The sequence below is a fragment of the Kryptolebias marmoratus genome, linkage group LG23 (assembly GCF_001649575.2).
Source record: "Kryptolebias marmoratus isolate JLee-2015 linkage group LG23, ASM164957v2, whole genome shotgun sequence".
Lineage (NCBI taxonomy): Eukaryota > Metazoa > Chordata > Actinopteri > Cyprinodontiformes > Rivulidae > Kryptolebias > Kryptolebias marmoratus.
In genome coordinates, this window is record NC_051452.1 from 10,097,398 (window position 1) to 10,116,961 (window position 19,564).

Consider the following 19,564-nt stretch of genomic DNA (forward strand, 5'->3'; position numbering starts at 1 on the left):
AACGAAACACGTTCATTAATGTAGTGGGCTGAGGAGGAAATGAGCGTCTTCATGAGACTTTAGCGTAGCACCCACACTCCCCACAAAACGCTTTAACAACATTTAATTACTATTCCAAAACACACGTTAATGCCGAATATAAATATGTAGAGGATTAGCTCACAATTTCCTAAGTTGCTTGGTGGAATAAAAATGACATTTTTAAATGAAATTGTTCCAGAAAGGTTGTAAGTTTTAGAAATTTCAAAGATTCTAGACATTTATTGGCACGTGAAAAGGTGGGAAAAACAAATATTTACATTAACAGATGAAAACCAACATGTCTATGTTTAAAAAGCGCTCAGTGGTTTAATAAATGAAAAATACAAACTCTTTTTGGAAACCAATTTAAGACCAAAAACACAAAATGAATATGCTAATACAATAGCGTAAATTAATACAACGATAACATTTTGGATTATAAGTATTTAGCAATTTAGACCTGTCACCAACTAAAACTATCTGAAGCTTTATGAAACAATTAGAAATACAGTAGATGTGATAAATTCAGAAGAAGCTGAAAAACACAGGAAAAAATGTATAAACAGTTCAGGATTTTTTTGTCTTGATTTCACAATTGCAAGTTTATTTTCACAATATGTTCTTTAAACATCAGTTTAAAGTAATTTCCTATTGTAAATTTACTCTATTTTATTGTTTTGGGGTTTCTTTCTTTAAAATTAGAGGCAAAAATTCAGAAATAGTCATCAAAAACAACCAATAACTTCTGAGATATTAGAAATATTTTTCAAAAACTCCAAAAAACTGAAACACCAGATATGTTCATTTATAAAACGTTACTTTTTTAATATGTAAACATCAACAAGTCTTTCCATATACAGTACAGATATAAAGACATAATAAAACCACAAGTTTTATGGTTAGAATTATATTTTTTTCCAAATAAATGTGATAATTCTGTACAGACTGAAGGCTTATGGAAACACCTTCCCTAATATCATCATAACAACAATAATAATCATCATCAATACTGTTTCACACACACACACACACCTTCACACACTTCATTCCTTCAAAACAAACGCCTTCGGTCGACCTCAAACGATGAGTCACAGCTGCCGGGTTCGTCTGCTCAGGAACCGTTAGGCGGTGTTAACATCAGGGGGTTCCAGGTCCACCACCCAGCTTCGTCTCACACAAACACCACCTATAAACAACCAAACCTTCCATTCTCCTCCTCAGAACAATGACTCACAAAGAGACGATTTCACAAAGTGAAAGGTTAAGTTCTGGCCTCAGTCTCCCAGATCGTCATCAGACTTTATAAAACCACCACTGATGGAGCGTTTGTCAGTTCGGAGGACATGTCTGGACGTTTCTGTTGCTCATTAGTGTTTTTATTTCTTGTGCGCTGGCTTGTGCTGGAGGAAGAGGAGCTTTTATAATTTTTTTTAAATCACTTTTGTTGCTGCTGTGATAAGAAGTTCTCAGATTTAGGACTTTAATCAAGCTGGAAGTTCACAGAAGGCTTTAAAGATATACAGAAGTCAAGATTTTAAGGATCGGCGGAGAATGACCAACCCTCTGACACACAAAATTTACACATAATATATATATTTTTTGATAAGAAACAAACATATTTTACCCTTAAAGTCAGTCCATCATGATGACAAAGGGATACAGCTGAAATCCTCCCATCAGGAGGATTTTGACAGTCAAAGCAGCTCTTCTAAAGTCTAATTTCTAGCATTAAATAATGGCGTTTTAGTTGTTTTGTTTACACTGAAGTCTTTAGTGTGTCCAGCTCATGGGAGCAGAACCAGCAGCTTTCCTCTGCACGCTGAGCCGAAGGCCTCGGTGCGGAGCAGCGGGGGTCGACGTCTGAACTCTGCTGGACTCTTCGTCAAGGCGGCGGCATCGAGGTCGGACTCCAAATCAGTCTGAACAGAAAACAAGAACAGAGATAAAGTCAGTTTGTCAGCCTGCCACCAAAAACTTCCCACAACCCTTTCATTTTCCTCTTATTTATTTGCTTTAAAGTTAATCACGCGCTCCCACCTTGTCTGCTCGTTCCGACACTTTTTTCCTGACGGCTCCCTGAGATCTGATTGGTAAATCATCCGGCCCTGAAGTCTCCGGTTCTGTTCAGACCTGGCATTAAAACGGCTGGATTTGGGAATTCTCTTGTGCTTCTTGGAAAATCAAAACACTGAGTTTTTTTTTTTTAAACTCTCCAGTAAGTTCCCCCCTTCTGCATTTTATTTATTCACTCTAGCACAGATTTGCGAACATAAATTTTAATCTCAAAGATCTCTAAACTTGCTTGAACGTCTCACGTTAGACAAAAACAACCTGTCTGTGTCCAGGGCTCTCATGTCGTAGTCTCATAAGAGACGATGTCCATCAAGGTGTTTTATGAGAAATTACAGGACAAGAAGCAGCTTTATGGAGTGTTTCTGCCAAGGTTCAAGCTTATTATAGCACCACCAGCTGTTAATGAACTGCTTGTAATTCCATTTTTTACAACAATGTGTACTTTTTTTAAATTAATAATAAATGAATTATGTCCTGAAGTGCACTGAATAAATTGCCACCTAACAGCCAGTCAGGAAACAGCAGTTGTTGTTTCCAGATAGATCCATAACGTGAAGACAGATGTAATTACTGACACAAGAATAAAAGAAAAATTACAGCGAGAAAATAAATCCTGCAGCTACGGAAGAACTGCAGAGCCTAAACTGCAGCATTTCTGTTCAGATCACTGTTAAACAGATAAATAAGGCTCCGCTGTGCCCAAAAAACTAAATCTGACCCTCATATTTAGCTAATCATTAAAGCAAACCAGCCACAGCAACATCAGAGACGTTCAGCTGCTGTATCTGTTAACTTTAGGTGCTTTTATTCAGCGGGTCTTCTCTGGAAACGTTTGTAATTAAAACCATTTGACTGAATTTACATCAAGTTTGGTTGTTTTGAGTTCTACAAGTTTGTCACATGCATTAAAGATTTATGCACAATTGTGTAGACAGCTAAAATAATAATAAAAATTAAAGAAAATGTAGTTTATGTTTAGGGTCGAAGGTCCACTGGTGTCAGATTTTGCCCGACTCCAGTCTTTGATTCAGTTTTGTCGTTTTCTTTAAAGCCGTTTTAAGACAAATTGGCTCTGGATTAGTTGAGTTTTAAAGATTTGTCTCACTTTAGGAGGATGAATTGGAGTTTTAATTGAAATCAGCTCAGAATTAACAGATTAAAAACACAGTTTGGATCAAGCATCCGTCATTCGTGATGCCATAAATGTTTTTTCTTTTGGCGAGTTGTATTTCAGCCGAAGCATTTCTGCTACATGAAACAAAACAGCAGTAATTTGTGTATTAAGGTAGATATTGTGTATTTAAACCATCTTGAGCTCCTCTTCTACATGTATTAGTCTTTATCCAAACATCACTAAATATTTCTGAAGCTGAATTTATTTAAAGCACTTTGTAAAGCAAGCAGAAACTGAAGCTTTCAGATAAATGTAGAGAAGTAAATGGTTCCCATAAGAACGTAAAATATAAATATTTTTCCACTTAAGCGGGTATAAATGTACAAACAGGAGCAGCATTCCAGCTGTGACCGCAAAGGTCGGAGTGTTTTAGGTGACAGACGAACTACACAGCTGTTTCACGTCACTGCGAGGGAAACTGAGCAAGAGAGGGAAGTTTAAAGTTAATCCATCAGAGCTGAACTTAACTTTGGACCACAGAGTTGCACAAGCTGACCGACAGAATTACAGGGCAGCGATGAGAAAACATTACAAGGAGGTTTGATGTTTACTCGTTCATTACTCAAGTGTCATTTCTGAACCAATTCCAGAAAATAATCTAAAATAAAAGACAGATTGTATTTGGCTCAAATACTTTTCTCTCAGAAATGGAAAAATAAGCACAGACTCACGCCCACTCCCATCCAAAGATACCACACGACCAGAATAAAACATTACATGAATTCCAGAGCAATAATGAAACTGAATCTCATTTCTGTCGCATGAGCAGACAGTCATGGCATCCGAGTTCGCTCATGAAGCCAAATCGACCCACGGAGCCTGAAAGCCAAATAGAGCAGGAATGATCCGTTCACTTTACTGTGAAAAACACTGAAAAACAACCATCGAGTCTGACCAGCAGGTGTCGCTATCAACGTTGTTCAGGATGTTTTCTTTTGCTACCGTTTCCTACATCTAATCTCCCAGGAGTGGGCAGTTCTGCCCTCTGGATTCAAGGTCCGAGCGTTTACTGTGACGTGAACAGGATGTGGTATCAACCCTTTACTTCCTGCTGCGCTACAGATTCAAAGCTGCCAGCGCAAACAGTTCTTTGAGTCAAAACTTACTGGTTTTACTTCACTGGACAGCTTCCTGTCCGCACAGCTCTCTGTAGTCTGTGTTTAACTGATCTTTGGTGTGGCGTACGGAGGTTTAAAGCCACAAACAGACCGGCGGGTTTTACAGGAAGAGCGCCCGGCCTTGCCCATTCCTCCCAGCTCAGATTGAGGCAGTCGGAGGGTAAATAAAACCCAAGATTCAGGCGGTTCGACCTCAGCCGCAGACATCACAGCCTCATGTAACAGGCCTGGAGTAAATAAAGGTAAATAAAATCTCTGCAACACTTGAGGACTTTTATCTGGTCTGCAGACACACAAAAAGAAGTGAGAATCCCTTTCATGATGTGGAAATAAACAATGAGGTAAACTACAACTGTGTTTACCCCTTCTTGGACCTAAGCCTAACAGACTTATGTTTTGTAGCTTTTACTCTTTTTTTTAAACTAAAATCATACAAAAGAACCTGAAAACGTATCAATGTAGCTTTTTCATGTGAACAAATAAGTTTTTAAAATAGAAGAAAGGGCTCCATTAGCATCTTTGAATTCAAACTACTCAATTTAAAATAACAACTTTTTTTCTGCAAAGGATGATTAAATCAGCTCAAAAAAACAACCAACAGCCGCCTAAAACTGTCTGTAACACTTGGTCTGAGCTGCATGTTTGTTGTTAATTTGCAGGAAGAAAAAAAAAATGATATCCTCTCTCAAAGATTCTTAAGCCTCTAAAATAGAACCTGAACAGGAATTTCAGAGGAAGAGGAACACATTCTTCACACCAGAAATACAAACATCACACTGAGGTGTGCAGGAAAAGCTTGAAGTTCTTGTGGTGAAATAAAAACCTGTTTGAGTAGCAGAAAATGTTTTACTTTCCCTGAACTGCAGTCAAAACTGAGATGGTGAGAGCAGCTTTCCTAGAAACGGTTAAAAATTAAAGATCCAGCATTCCTTGAAGGAATGCATATCGCCCGCCATCTTTCATGCCAGAGTTTTAGACTAAAATCCTCTCATGTTGAGAAACGACAGAGTTGTAGCCGTTTGAACTGGGTTGGCTCCCAAAGAGTTCTGAGGAGGTACATTCAATAAACTTTCCTGAAAATTTAATTAAAATTCATCCAGTGGTTCATGAGCTATTTTGCCAACAAACAGAGTTAATTTTAAACAAAGATCTTGTGTAATCTGTTAGAACTGAAGTTGGAGATCAGTCTCAGCTACTACCATATGAAATTTGAGTTACAGCCACTTATGAGTTTATTTTTTTATGGTCTGTGGGTTTTGGCGGCCATCTTGAATAAGGTTGACTAAAAAAAAAAGTTAAGTGGTTGATGTTTTGGTAACAGACAGACAGACATGAGCAAATACATAATTATCCGCCTTTACCTTTGGGTGCCGCGCAATGAATTAAATATGACGGCAGACAGTTTAAGACAAACAGGCCTGAATACTTACAACATTTAGACTTTAAACATTGTGGTTCTGAAGGTCCAACAATGCTGAGGTTTTGCTAATGTGGAAACGCAAATAAAAACAAAGGAGAGAAACGAGCTCAACATAAAAACGGCTTGGCAAACGTTTGCGATACCATAATTCAGGAACACTCAACATTACAGACAAGATAAATAAAATCTAAATTTCAAAGTCAAACTAAATCCAAACCAGGACAGAATCACCCAGCTGCTGATTTGATTCTATGTATAATCAGAGCTTCACTTAAATCGAGTAAACACTTATTTAAAACTTTAGAGGAGGAGAAACCCATAATTTCTCCAGGAACTGCATCACCTTGTAATGGTGTAGCCATTTTAAAACAGTAAGCAGCCTTTTTCTAAATGACACATAATAATGGTAAGAAATTGTTCCACATCTACATAGTTCTTGAAAAATATGACATGAAATGATCGCTATAAGCTCCGATTGTCTGTGTAAAGTGAAAAAAAACAAAGAGCTCCAAGTGAAGACAGCTTCACTCATTTCTCCTGATCGACAATCTGCGTCACATCACAGTAAAAGCCTGTATTCCCGGCACATCCCAGCCGAACCGACACTGGGAAATACAGTGTCTATGTTTGTACTGTCGAGTGTGAGAGGGGGGCCTTGTTATCAGCCGGGCAGGCGTTCAACATCAGGCTCGTCACTGCGCCCCCCATCCAGGCCCTTTCCTCCGTCTGAGGGATTAGACTGAAAAAGGAGGCCTTTCTTCTGGCTGTTAACTCCAGACAATCAACACATCCACTTAATATTCTGCTCAGGAGCCACAGAGTTGGACAGCAAGGAAACTCCGACAATTACGGAAAGTCTCAAGTAAAGGAGCACCATTGCTCTATTAATCTATTTTTATTTACGTCTCCGACAAAAACAAAAAAGGTTTGAAACCAACAACCTGACTGAAAACTTTGTTGTTTGCAACTCGTGTGAGAGAAAGTTGAATAATTAAGAATAAAAGGTCGTGTGCTGATGAGTGTCTTCAAGAAAACTAGGAAAATGTGAGCAAGTCCTGCTTGCTTTTGTTATCGCACAAGGGAAATGATGACAGAGGAGCTGAGGGAAAAGGAAACTATTCGTCGTTCGGTTTCTGATGGAGATAAAAATAAAAACGCACATCGACTAATTGAGAGCTGCCATTTTGTCATCCTGACCTCAACATCTCTTCGTTGGTTTTGTTTTTCTCCGTGACATCAGCTTCAGCCAACGCCAAGTCTTTCCCTTTCCTGCCTCTCCTCTCTGTGCGTGCAGATGATTTATGATTGTGATACACTCAGCACGTTACGGTGGCACGACACTGTCAGCGTGACGCCGGAGAGGAAAGGTGTGAACAGGAATCTGGAGTGTTAATGACACGTGGAAGTACTTTGCCAGCTCAGGGCGGGAGGCAGCTGTAGATGACCTTCACCGGTAGATTTCCTAATTAATCTAAGATATTTCATTACGTCTATCCAGGCGTCCCTAAAAAGGCAAAAGTTTTCACCGACATCACTGAACACAAGAATCGTCATAAAAAACTAAAAGTTACAAACAGCGAATTTAAAAAATACATTTCACACTTATAAGACACATGATGCTAAATGAAAGTAACGTATGGCCGCAGTAATGTGTGGTTACGGTGTTCGGAAAGCCCCTCTGATGATTACTGAAACGCCTTCAAACAAAAGTCCAGTCACACCAATGTCATTTAGTTTTTACAGGTTATAAATGACTTTAATATGTTAGAAACCCAAAAACTGGGTTCAATAGATCAAAGAATGGACTTAATTCAATTCAATTCAATTCAAAAACACTTTATTAATCCCAAAGGGAAATTAAATGTTGTTGTAGCTCATAATCCTGGTTTTATTAAAGAGTTGATGGCTGTGGGCAGGAAGGGTCTCTTGTAGCGGTCTGTCCTGATTTGTCCTTGGTCCTGGTGTCCTCAAAGAGCCCCACCAGGTGAGCCTCGCTGGCCTCCTGTGGAGCCATGATGGCCGAGCTCTGGAAGCACAGGTTGGTCTTGAAGTCCGGGCCGATCTTCTGGACCAGGTGCTAGAAGGGCAGCTTCTGGATGAGCAGCTCTGTGGACTTCTGGTAGCGGCGGATCTCCCTGAGAGCCACGGTCCCGGGCCTGTAGGGATGAGGCTTCTTCACTCCGCCGGTGGTTGGGGCGCTCCTGCGGGAAGCTTTGGTGGCGAGCTGCTTCCTGGGAGCTTCACCTCCGGTGGATATATGGGCGGTCTTCTTGGTTTTGGCCATGACTGGAGTTCAGGGTTCTTCACATTTAACACTTGTTGTCATGGTTACGCATCATAACAAAATGTCCAAAAGTGAAAAAGCTTTAGTAAAAATCCTTCCAGCTGCACAGCATCCGATACCAAAGGAAGTAATCATCCAAAAAAAAGTGATTTACATCCAGAAAAAAAGAGGAATAAAGTTTTCAAAAGCAATATCTCAGAATGAATAGAACAGAGGTACTCCAACATGCAGCCACCTTGAGCGGCGCAATTCTAGAAGTTTTTTTTAATAATAATAATTATTTATTAATATATTGTATTTAAAATAATGCTTATATCTGTGATTTTTGTAAAATATTAATCCAAAATGTTTAATTACTCTTTTTTTTTTTATAGTTTCAGGCTTGTTTGGAGACTCTTCTGCTCTTATAATTTCTCCTTCTGGCACCAAATCATGCTTCAGCGTCATCCTTAAATCTGTTTTTCTGCTGCTATGATCACCGTATGTCACAACCGGTAATCATTTTGTTGCACCAATAAGAAATGTGACTGCTTGAATTTTGTCATAGCGATCCTTCCAACGTGTTTGTCCTGTTTAGAGCTTAACTCCACATTTATAGGGTCAGTCGCTTTGCAAATGGCCGCCAGTCGTCTTTTTATTTTTGCTGAAACTCAATATACCCTAACATAAGACACAAACAATTTATGAAATAATTAAATAAATTAAAAGACATATAAACCCTTAAATGAATGCATATGCCTGCCAAATTAATGCCAGAGATTAAAAAAAAATATTTTATGATTGATTATGACCCATTTTGGTAAGAACTTTTTTAAGTACTTTGTCTCGTGCAATTTTGACAGGGTTCATTTTAACCTAAATTATGTGCCATATGTTGTGCTCGGCGTTATGTGTTTGGGATGATGCTCAGCTACTACAACACCAAATTTTATCTTATTATCTGTGAAACCAGTACAGTTATGACAACTTTTCTGTTTCCCAATGGAGTTGACTCCAAAAGTCAGCTGTAGACGTACATCCAATCATTACATTCAGAGAGTTTCATTCAAATCTGTCCAGCGGTTCATGAGATATTTTGCTAAAGCTATATTTAAAACACAAACAGGCAAAAACATCATCACCCTATCGCCTTCAGCAGTTGGAGATAAAAATAGATTTCTATTAAAAACGTGTAATATACCACAACTGAGAGAAAAGTTGCTAACAGCTTTTAGAAGTTTTGTTATTCTTTTAATCTTTTTCTTATTTCTTTGCAAGTTCGACAATAAGTGTTTAAAAGCCGTTCTCCTTGAAAGATGTTAAATAAATCTAAAAAGTGCGGCTGAGAACCAGGAGTCGTCTCGAACTGCAGCGAACGACACACATCGTGACAAATCGTGGTCTCAGGATTCAGGCTTTAAGGGGCGGAGCTGAAGCACAGCAGAGAGGGACGGGAAGAGCCAAACCCAGTTCACTTTCTTCTCAAGGCGACAGTTCGGTTTTAAAAAGCAACACTGCAACTCTTTCTGAGCAGTGTCTGAGTGCGTCAAGCTTGCTTTAAAGACAAATATTTATTGACTTTCTGCCGGCATATCATCAATATTTGATGCTGGCATGGGTCCAAACTGATCGGACCAAAAGTGCAGACCTTTAAAGGAAGACAATGTTTGTTTAAAATCAAACACATTTAGGTACTTGAACTATATAATTGTTTAAACATTCAGACAAGCTTGGTGTTTACTTGTGTTTGAATTATAAACAGGCCCTTTAACTCGGGTCTAAGTCTGGAGTGTACTTTCCTTTTTTTGGTGGAAACTGGTGTGGTTAAAATTGAAAATGACCAAAACAAACAAACAAATAAATAAAAACTGCTGTAATTTTGTAATGCTAAAAGGAAATTGCTGCAATTTCTTTTTAACATTTAAGGAAAAAATTGCTGCTCCTGATAATAACATCTGAATGTTTAACAAAAGAGCAACTTCCAAAGAATGATGTGCAAGATGCAACTAAAGCAGCATCTTTTAAAATAAAATTCTCATATGAAATAAGTCCTATCAGACAACCTTTGGATCTGTAATTCTTGGGTTGGTGCGTCGAAGCCCATAAAATCTTTTTCTGCAGCCAGAAGAAATGGGAACACTTCGTCATGGTCACAGTGATGACGGGCACTTAAAAGTTGGCCGACACAGCCGGCCACAAGAGAAACAAAGCCCTGCATATCAGCTGAATACTTTTCTCCTCTGACAGGAACCCAGTAATAAAGAAATACCTGAGGTTTTAAAAAAAGTTGCGTGAACGTATGATTTTAAAATGCTTAGCGTTACTTTTAGTTGTGGCTTAATTTCTAAATTTACACAGGATTCCCAGAACAAACTCGGTCTGAAATGTAAGAGAACTGCTCCGAGTGAAAGTGTTCTTCTTTTTTTTTTTTCTCCCACGTTTTCCTGTGCTGCAAGTAATACAGAAAGCAGGACCGATGATGGTGAAAAGGACGCAGTCATAGATGTGATCATTTATGATCATAAGCTCTATTTAACATCTATTCCCAGCTTTACTTCCTGGAATACCTCTGGGGAAATCAAAGTCATCGAGTCCAGTTGCCACAAACGCTGGAGCTTTGTTCAGGTTTGTTTTTTTCCTTTTTTTCCCTGAATGCACGCAGAAGGGAAATGTAGTGAACCAGACCACAGACTTACCGTCAATACAGACGAAGGACTTGCAGAGACACACACACAGACACAGGAGGAGGACCATGGCCACGCCGCACACCGAGATGAGGATAATTATGGCGGGACGCACTGGGCACAAAAAACACACATTTCCTCCGTCAGTCTGTGTATATTTAAAAATAGACCGTGTGTAAAATGTATGCCATCTGGACAAAACATGTGGTGCGGAGGAAATCCTTCCTGTTCGCCGGGACATTACAGGACCCCATCAAAGCAGCCATAATTAAAGGTCTAGCCTTCCTTGAAGGAATGCATATCGCCCGCCACCTTTATGCCAGAGCTTTTAACTAAATTCATCTTAAGTTGACCAATGTTTTGATAACAAAAATATGCCTTTGTCTTGCAGCAGAAGGCAACAATCACCCCTGACTATAATAGAAAACACACAATAGCCTCTGCCCTCCTGCACCTCTATAATTTTAACAACTAAGAGTGATTTTGCAAAGTTTTCTGAACTTTATTCACCGTCTGAGTGGAGGGGAAGTCTGATGTGTTCCTTCAGACCCTGGTGTTGCACGATGCACGTGACCGACTGCTCGTTGAGCTGCCCCGTTTGGAAGAGCAGCGTGCTCGTCACCGTCGTCGTGCCGTCGCCCTGTTCGTACAGAGATAAGATGGGCGGTCCGAGCGTTCGGTTGTCACCGCCGGTGTCCCACATGATGTACGCCGCGGGCCGCGACTGAGCGGTGCAGTTCGCCTCCATGACTCCGGATGACGACGTCACGTGGCTCACCTCCGGTTTGGGCAAAACTGGGGGGGAAAGAGAAGAATCGAGACGACGCTTAAAGAATACGAACGAGCCGTAAAAATGATTTGTTAATTCACAGCGACGTGTGCGTCTGTGTCAATCTCTCCATTCTGACACTGACACACAAGTCAGACTCCAACGAGCCGGCCTGAAAACAAAAGCCAGACAAACTTTGGCAGCATTTACCGACTGCCTGTACGGGTTTGTGTGTCTGCAGCTTTGTTTCCATCGGTTCAGACAAAAGCAAACCCTATTTAGCAGCGCAAAAGGAACAAACACGCATAGACACAAACACACAGAGGCTTTGTGTGTGGGGAAACAGAGAACCACTCTTCCCCTGGGATCCATCCCAAATTAATCACCACTTTCCCCTCAGTGTCACCCTCCCCCCTCCCTTCCCTTATTATCACAGCAAACACACACAGCAGAGGAAGGCCAAAAAGCCACTGGCACTCCTCTCGTGCTTGCTTCCAACTTCGAAAAGTCTGAGAATGGAGACGCTCACATTGTGCTTGCAGAGGAAAGAAAAATAGGACGGGGTTAAGTGTCGCAGAGGAGTCCAGAACAGTAGCTTAATGACAGACTTTTCAGAAGCTCTCACTTCAGCTTTCCTGTGGTTTTCTTTATATTCGGCGCTTCCTTTTCCTGAGCTACGGAAGGCATCCACTAAAATGGGCATGTGTTTCCTCTCAGCCTCCAGCATACCTGGAGCATTATTGTCATTTGGACAATAATTACAGATTTATGTAAAACTAAACATGCTTAGGGAATACAAGTCAAGAGCTTTGGAAGGTGGAGTGGTGCAGGTTATCCAGCAGAGACGGTCAAATTAAAGCAACCATTGAGTTTTCTAAGGAGAGCTTTTAGCAACTTGTAGCCCCATACTAAGGACTGCAAGTCCAGACAACTTTACTAAGAACAGCTCAAACAGAAATAATTTTTATTTTTTGTAATCATGTGATGATTATGGTGTAAAAATCAGTAGTACAACTAATTTTATTGTTCCGTATTGCTTTCATGGCACTTTAAGACGATCTATAAAAGTAAATTTGCTTTCTACAAGTTCCTTGATGTGATATTTTTAGCTCAAACTGGTTTCTACCACAACTGTCCTGATTTCTGAATGAATGATGAAGAATCTGTTGTTTTATTGTAGAGACTACAACATAAAACCATTTTATTACTACAAATTTAAACTTGGTTTAAAGATAATGTCATTACTTATTTATTTTTTGAAGTATGGTGCCTTTGTGCTGTTGCAAAACTAACTGATTTTATTACAAAATATTTCTTGATAAGGGTCTTTCAGTTAATTTTGAAGGATTTTGGGGGGCTTTTGTACCACCAAAAAATCCAACTTTGTGGGATTCTTGATGCATTTATCATGCTCTACCCTTCTGATATCTGTTGACATATTTTTAAATGTTTAGGTTATAGTCCATTGTGGACTTTGGTAAACAATAGGTTTAATTATTCTGTTGTACCTAACCCTAACTATAATCAGGGCTTAAACAGAAGTTTACAGAATAATCAATCCATCTCTGTTTTTGAAGGTTCTGCATCTGTGTTTATTTCTGGAAAACATTTGTTCATTGCAATCAAATGTTTTGAAACTTTAAGATGCATCTTGGTTTCAAAATCCATCAACTTTGTTAAGATATTTACTTACAAACTACTGATGCGGAAGCTTGTGGCGAGGACCTATGAAGATCACGTTTTGCAGATGAGGCTGTAAAACTGAACTGTGCACAACCACTGCAGGGTTTGTTACGTCTACGTCTAACTCAGAAAGTTTTCTTCCAGGCCACAGATGTTCCTGTTATGGTTATTAGATAATGACTTTACAAACTGCTGAAAGTTGAAAATGCTTCACTCTGCACATTGCAGCTTTCCTCCCCAAGAATGTATACAAAATAAAAATACAAAAGTGTGGCTTAAAAGCTACTAAAGGTCAAATATTTTGACCAAACTTCTGCGTGTCATTCATTTTACAGAATTTATTAAAATGACACCAAGCTGTTGCCACAAAATATTCACTTTTGCGTCATTACTACTGATGGATTTTATAAAGACAAAACAGAAAAAGATATTTGTGAGTATCTACCAGAAGCAGCAGCTTTCATGTACTGAACATCAATCTTGAAAATCCAGAGAGCGGTAGAAGTCTCACCATAAACAGAGAGGCAGGTGGTGGCGCTCCTGGTGCCATCTGGGAAGGTGTGAAACTCGCAGGTGTAGCAGGCCTCGTCCTCCATGCGGGTCACATCGAAGGTCAGTTTGGTTTCCCCCAGAGTTGGGGTCAGCCTGACCCGACCTTTGAACTGCTCCTCCGTGTGGTGGCTGTGTTTGGTGCAGGAGGCGACCTTGGTGGTGTCGCCCTGCTCGGCCGTCTTCCTCCACAGCACCTGCTGAACCCTCTCAGCCATGCTGTACGAGCAGGACAGGGTGACGGGGCTCCCAATTATGGCCGTCTTGTTGCCTTTAACGTGCACTTTACCTGAGAGGAAAACAGATGACAGGTGATTTTCTACCTGCATCATAAATTAGATTTAAAAAGTCTTTGAATGGCTGGTTTGTCAGCAGGATTAGCAGCAACATAAAGGAGTCTGAGAGTGCTAAAACTGTGTGTGCGCTTTTAAGAGGAAGCACCAAGTTCAGCTTGGTGGGTGGGTTTTATCTTCTGCTGATCTCAAACCTTTCCCTGCTGCTTCAAGGAATTCAGGGCAAAAACAAACACAGAGTAACTCTAATCGGGACACAGTGCACAAAAAAAGCTCTGTGACCTCCAAAAATAAAACAAATAAAATTAAAACATGGAGGGAGAACAAAAGTTTAAAGTTGGGCAGAGCTGCAGGAGTTCAGATTGGATGTTCTTACTGAAATCACTGATGAACCCACCAGTGACGGTGATGCAGGTCGAGCCTTCTTTTTTCCCGCTGGGAAAAACGTCAAAGACGCATCGGTAGCAGCCATCGTCAGCCGGCTGCACCCTCTTGATGGTGATGTAGCTGCTGTCACTGTTGGAGCTGTTGAGCTTCACGTTGGGGTGTTGTTGGCTGATGTGGATAGGCACGCTGTGCTCGTACGCCAGGAGCAGGACGGAGTTCTTGAGCCAGCGCACTTGGCGGACGGTGTCGCCCGCTGCCGTGGTGATGTTGCAGCCGAGCACGATGGGACGTCCTGCCTCTGCAGTCAGACTGGCAGGAGCTGTAACTCGACCTGACAGAAGACAGACAAAAACAGTTCTTTTAGGATACTTCTTAACACTTTGAAAATATTCGGGAAACTTGAAGCACTCAGAGAACCTCCACCAAGGTCACAGCGTGATTAAAATACAAGTCAATCCAGGTCATAATTTCAATCAGCACCAAAACTGAATCCAACCAAAACATTTCCTGAAATTTTCATACAAATCTGTTCAGTAGTTTGTACGCGATTCTGCTAACAGACAAACAAACCAACAGACACAACCGAAAACAGAACTTCCTCTGTGGAGATAATGACATAACACCAAGCTTTCAACTAAGAACTCCTGTGAAATTATTATAATTTAGCAAAAGTAATATTTTATGTCTCCTGAACTTGTATTTCTCGCATTTGTCACAGATGAAACTAAAGAAACAAGAATAAATTGTAGCTTTGCAACAGGTTCTTTGTCTGTATGACAAGTTAAACATTAACACTGCTTGAGTTTTGGTTCTTTTAAATGCTTCAAAGATTCAAAAGTCAGACATAAGTGTCTTAAACAAAATGTATTCCTCTGATAAATGTCAGATTCAAGGAATTGAATATAAATGAGTGAAAGGACATTTGTTTTTTTGACTTCTAATTGCAAATAACGATAAATAAAGGTTTTCACTTTTAAGTGCATGCTTTGGTTTTGTCCCCAAAGACTAAAAGCATGCATGTTGGGTTAACTGATGGCTCTAAATTGTCACTAGGTGAGAGTGAAAGCGTGAATGTTTTCTCTCCTTCTGCCTCTCACACAACCACCGCTGGAGAAAAGCACCAGCTCCCTGTGACTCTGCGTGGAAAAGCAGGAAAAAAAAAATGGATGGATGCTTTTACACCCTATGTTTTATCATCTCTTTCTGTTTCAATGAATGTATGTTTTTGGCTAATCATGTTATTGTTTTATGATTTCACTGTGCAGCAATTTGGTCAACTTTGTTTTGTTTTTTCTTTTTTAAATGCAGTGAGGGTTTGTCCATACACACACACACTGTATTTACACATATAAAAAGGAACAGCTCTGATGTAATAACATACTTTGTGCCGTTGCTCCTATGATCCACAGCAGCAGGCTCAGGGGGAGGGCAGGTCCACACATCTCACACTGAACCAGCTCACAGATTGACCCAGTCAGCCTCGTGTTTATTCTGCAGCTGCAAACAAAACCAGAGTCAGCGAGCTGCAACCACAACCCAAATCTCACTGGTGAACCTCAACTTTAAAACACTCCTGCCTGTGGCCACAAAGCCTTAAAATAGATGTTGGAATGGTAGAGATTAAATAAAGCAGCTGTGATGCAGACGTACCGTGTCAGATGTTCGGTGTGGTGACTTGTTGAGCTGCTGCTGGTCAGCGCAGTTGTAGCTGCGTCTTCCTGGCACAGGGCCTGCTGGGATGGGAAGCCAGAGGATTATGTTAGCGATGACAGCATCACTTTAACAACAAGACAGTTGTAGTTCCAAGAAAAAACACAAAAATCTGAGCATGTTTTAGTCCACTGAGCCTTTTTTCTTCACCCACTTGCTCTTGTTCAGAGTCAGGAGGAGCTGGCGCCTATCTCCAGAGGACAACGGCTGCTTATTCAAGATTTTTCACCTGGGGTCTAATGGGGATTTCACACGGTAATCCTCAGCAGGCGTTCTGCCTCGTTAAGCCGATCATTACACAACATCAAAACAAGCTGCCACCTTAAAGTCTAGACAGCATCAAAGCCTGAGGTTTCAAAATCGATACCTCGAAGAAATTACAGAGTCCAGATGATGATGCAAGACAGGATGAGAAGACACTAATGACTCAGGTAATCACAATGTGTGCAGGTATAAATCAGAGGGTGTTTGCAATCCGAACAGCAGTGGGTCGGCTGTAAAAACTACAAAGCTCAGCACTAGTCACTTAGAAAAACAAACAAACAAAAATAAATTATTTGCTCAAAACCTGAGTCCAGATTAGCTATAAAACCCCTGGATTAAAAGGTGGAACTGGACATGAACTGGTGTTTGATCAGTGAAGTGAGTTGGACCCTGTGGGATGACAGGGACCCCCCCTTTCAGCCACAAAACAGCCCAAATCCAGACCTACAAGTTTGTTTGTTTTTTATAGGAGTTATTTGCTCTTTTACGGTGCCTAGCATCTGGCTTCGAACAAGCATCTCGCTCCTGTTGGGCAGCAGTTAAAACCCTTTTCCACAGCAGACAGCTCTTTAGAGTTTGATGTGGATCCATCGGCTGTCAGACTCTCAATGTGAAACACCAAAATAAAAGCTAGGAAACATTTCAGAACGCGTGTCATTCAGGAGAGATTTCAAAAACTGTGGACATTTTTGCAGCTTCTCCATGGAGGTTAAACCACTCTCTAAAATGATATAAATATTAAACACATCAACTAAAGCAACAGAAGGAGCTCCATAAAGTGAAACCAGACTCCCAAATAAATTCCTTAAATGCTGATGTGAATCCAGATGTGCCCCACAGGTGGCTCAACCCCGGAAGGCATTTATTAAATTAAAGTTATCAACAAAGAAAACCACAAATCTTATGATCTTTCACACGTTTTTAACACATCTCAATAACATGTGCTTTTGTCTTGAAAGAAAACTGCTATTATTAGATCAATTATTTAAAATTAGTTCAACTCTGGTTGCCTTTTGTTTCTAAAAACACAAACTGAGATTAAAAATTGAATAATATTACAACTTTTAAAACTTTAAAAACTGACATTTTCAAGAGTTTACAATATTGGCTACAGGTGTGTTATTAGCTAAATGTTCAAAAATGAAAAACTACGTACTTTGCAACTATTTTTTAAAACAATTTTCAATTTTAAAAACGCCTTTTAAAGTCTTTCTATATATAATAAAGCCATTAAACTTACCTGCTGAAAAATTTTAGTCCAAAAAACATTGGAGTTAACTCAAATATGCTCTCTGTTCCTCTGTCAATATCAAACTGAAGCGGCGGATTCCTCCGTTCATACATTTAACTGAGACATGACTTCCGGCTGCCTCGTGCAGCGCCACGAAGAAACAGAGACACCTGCTGGCCAAAAGGTGTAACTGCAACTCGGGTTCCAGCACCCCCACCCCACCCCCTCCGAACCCAGCCCCCATAGACAAAATAAAATAAAATAAAATAAAATAATTACAGTATTTTGGAAACTTGTATCTGTTTTTACTGTTCTGTTTTATGTGCTATTTTTTATTTATTTGCTTGTTTCGACTGTAACTACATTCTTGAGTGTTCCCTTGACACAGGTCTCTCTTGAGAACGAGACTTCATGTTTCCATAAGTAACAATAATGGTGACAAGAACAATTTATATTACAAAAAAAATCTTATAACAGCTAATAAAGCACAACAACTTTATATATTCATGTGTTTAAGAAAGGAGTCATATGATGCATTATAAAAAACAAATGTTTGTATTTCAACAAATATAGATTCAAAAATATAAAATGCAATAAATAAATTAATTTACAAGGTTCTCAACAGAGTTTGTGTTTATATTTCTACACCAAATATGCTGTTCTGTTGCTACATCAAAAGTATGTTTTTAAATTCACGGCAGCATTTTAATGTCTGGAAAAAAATATTTGTTGTACTATAGATTATTGGATGATTCAGTTTTGAAATCAGAAAAACAACTAAATATGTCTTTAACGAGTACTACATACACTAATTAATTTAAGCACCTTGTTCACCCAAAGTCAATAAAAACAGAAAAAAAAGGCTAAAACTAAAAACACAAATTGCAAATTTATCCGTGCCGCAGTAGTTAGCTGGTGTAAAACATTAAAAATACTGAAAATACAATGCTGAATTATAAACAGTGTATTCAAAAAGATCATGGAAACACAAAAAGTATAAAAAACACAAACGTGTGTTTTGTGATCCACATCATGCAGTGGCAGGAATGAACTTCAGATGACACAAACAGTTTTGGTTAATCACAAGCTTTAATCCTCACACTGGTCACACGATTGTCTTGTTTTGGTTTTACAAAGCACATTTAGATTCAAAGGGGGAAAAAAAATAATAAAAGATACACACAAAAAAACTAATTCACACAGTAATTATGAGGTTTAGTAGCAAAAACAAAGGTGAGAAATGACTCATATCTGTCTTTGATCGTCACTTTAGTCTTAAATTTTAGTGAAACTCCACACAAAAAGCAGATTACTTTGGGTTTGGTTTAACATGGCGTTTGTTGTGTCTTTCATTTTGCCACACATTTCTGTCACAGCTAACATCACCTGCTAGCAGGAAGCAGGAAAGCCACACAAAGTTTACAAAGTTTGCACAACCCTACATGCATTATCGTAAAGGGTTCTGAAAGAGCTCCTCTGGGCTTCTGCTTTATTTATCTCACAGAAATCTTGGTTTCAATATCGTCTGCCACCAAAGGTAATGGCAGACAGAATTGTTTTTGCCTGTGTCTGTCAGTTAGCAAAATATCTCATGTACCACTAAATGGATTTTAATAAAACTTTCAAGAAAAAGACACTGAATGTGCATCTACAACTGACATTAGAGAACACAAAAATCATGATAATTACAGATATTGTACAGAAATTTGATGTGGTACTAGCTAAGAGTCGTCCTCGACACATACTCCGAGTGCAACACCGCGCAGTGTTGCATGAGATTACACATAACGTGATTCTTGACATGTTAGATAAGTCAAATGACAGAAGTGGAAGGTGGTGGTGGGGAGAGGGGGGGAGTGGTTAATATGCAGAATGTAAACAATCTCAAGCAAAACTGTGTTTAATAAACCCTGCATCAATGCAAC

At 39.6% G+C, this 19,564-nt stretch overlaps 1 protein-coding gene across 2 annotated transcripts; it reads right to left on the minus strand.

Annotated features, from left to right (window-relative positions):
* Positions 1 to 296: 296 nt before the first annotated feature.
* Positions 297 to 17,728, minus strand: LOC108245001 (OX-2 membrane glycoprotein-like). Of its 2 annotated transcripts, none has more exons than XM_017431607.3 (8): positions 17,649 to 17,681; positions 16,085 to 16,167; positions 15,816 to 15,931; positions 14,445 to 14,765; positions 13,717 to 14,043; positions 11,264 to 11,548; positions 10,766 to 10,867; positions 297 to 1,940 (listed from the first exon to the last, which is right to left on the minus strand). In XM_017431607.3, exons 3-8 carry the CDS (start codon positions 15,874 to 15,876, stop codon positions 1,936 to 1,938), a joined length of 1,101 nt encoding a protein of 366 aa, XP_017287096.1. In that variant the 5' UTR covers positions 15,877 to 15,931; positions 16,085 to 16,167; positions 17,649 to 17,681; the 3' UTR covers positions 297 to 1,935. The 2 variants fall into 2 exon arrangements, with proteins under 2 accessions (XP_017287096.1, XP_017287098.1); XM_017431609.3 differs by having other exon boundaries at positions 298 to 1,940; positions 15,816 to 15,925; positions 17,649 to 17,728.
* Between the last annotated feature and the right edge of the window lie 1,836 nt (positions 17,729 to 19,564).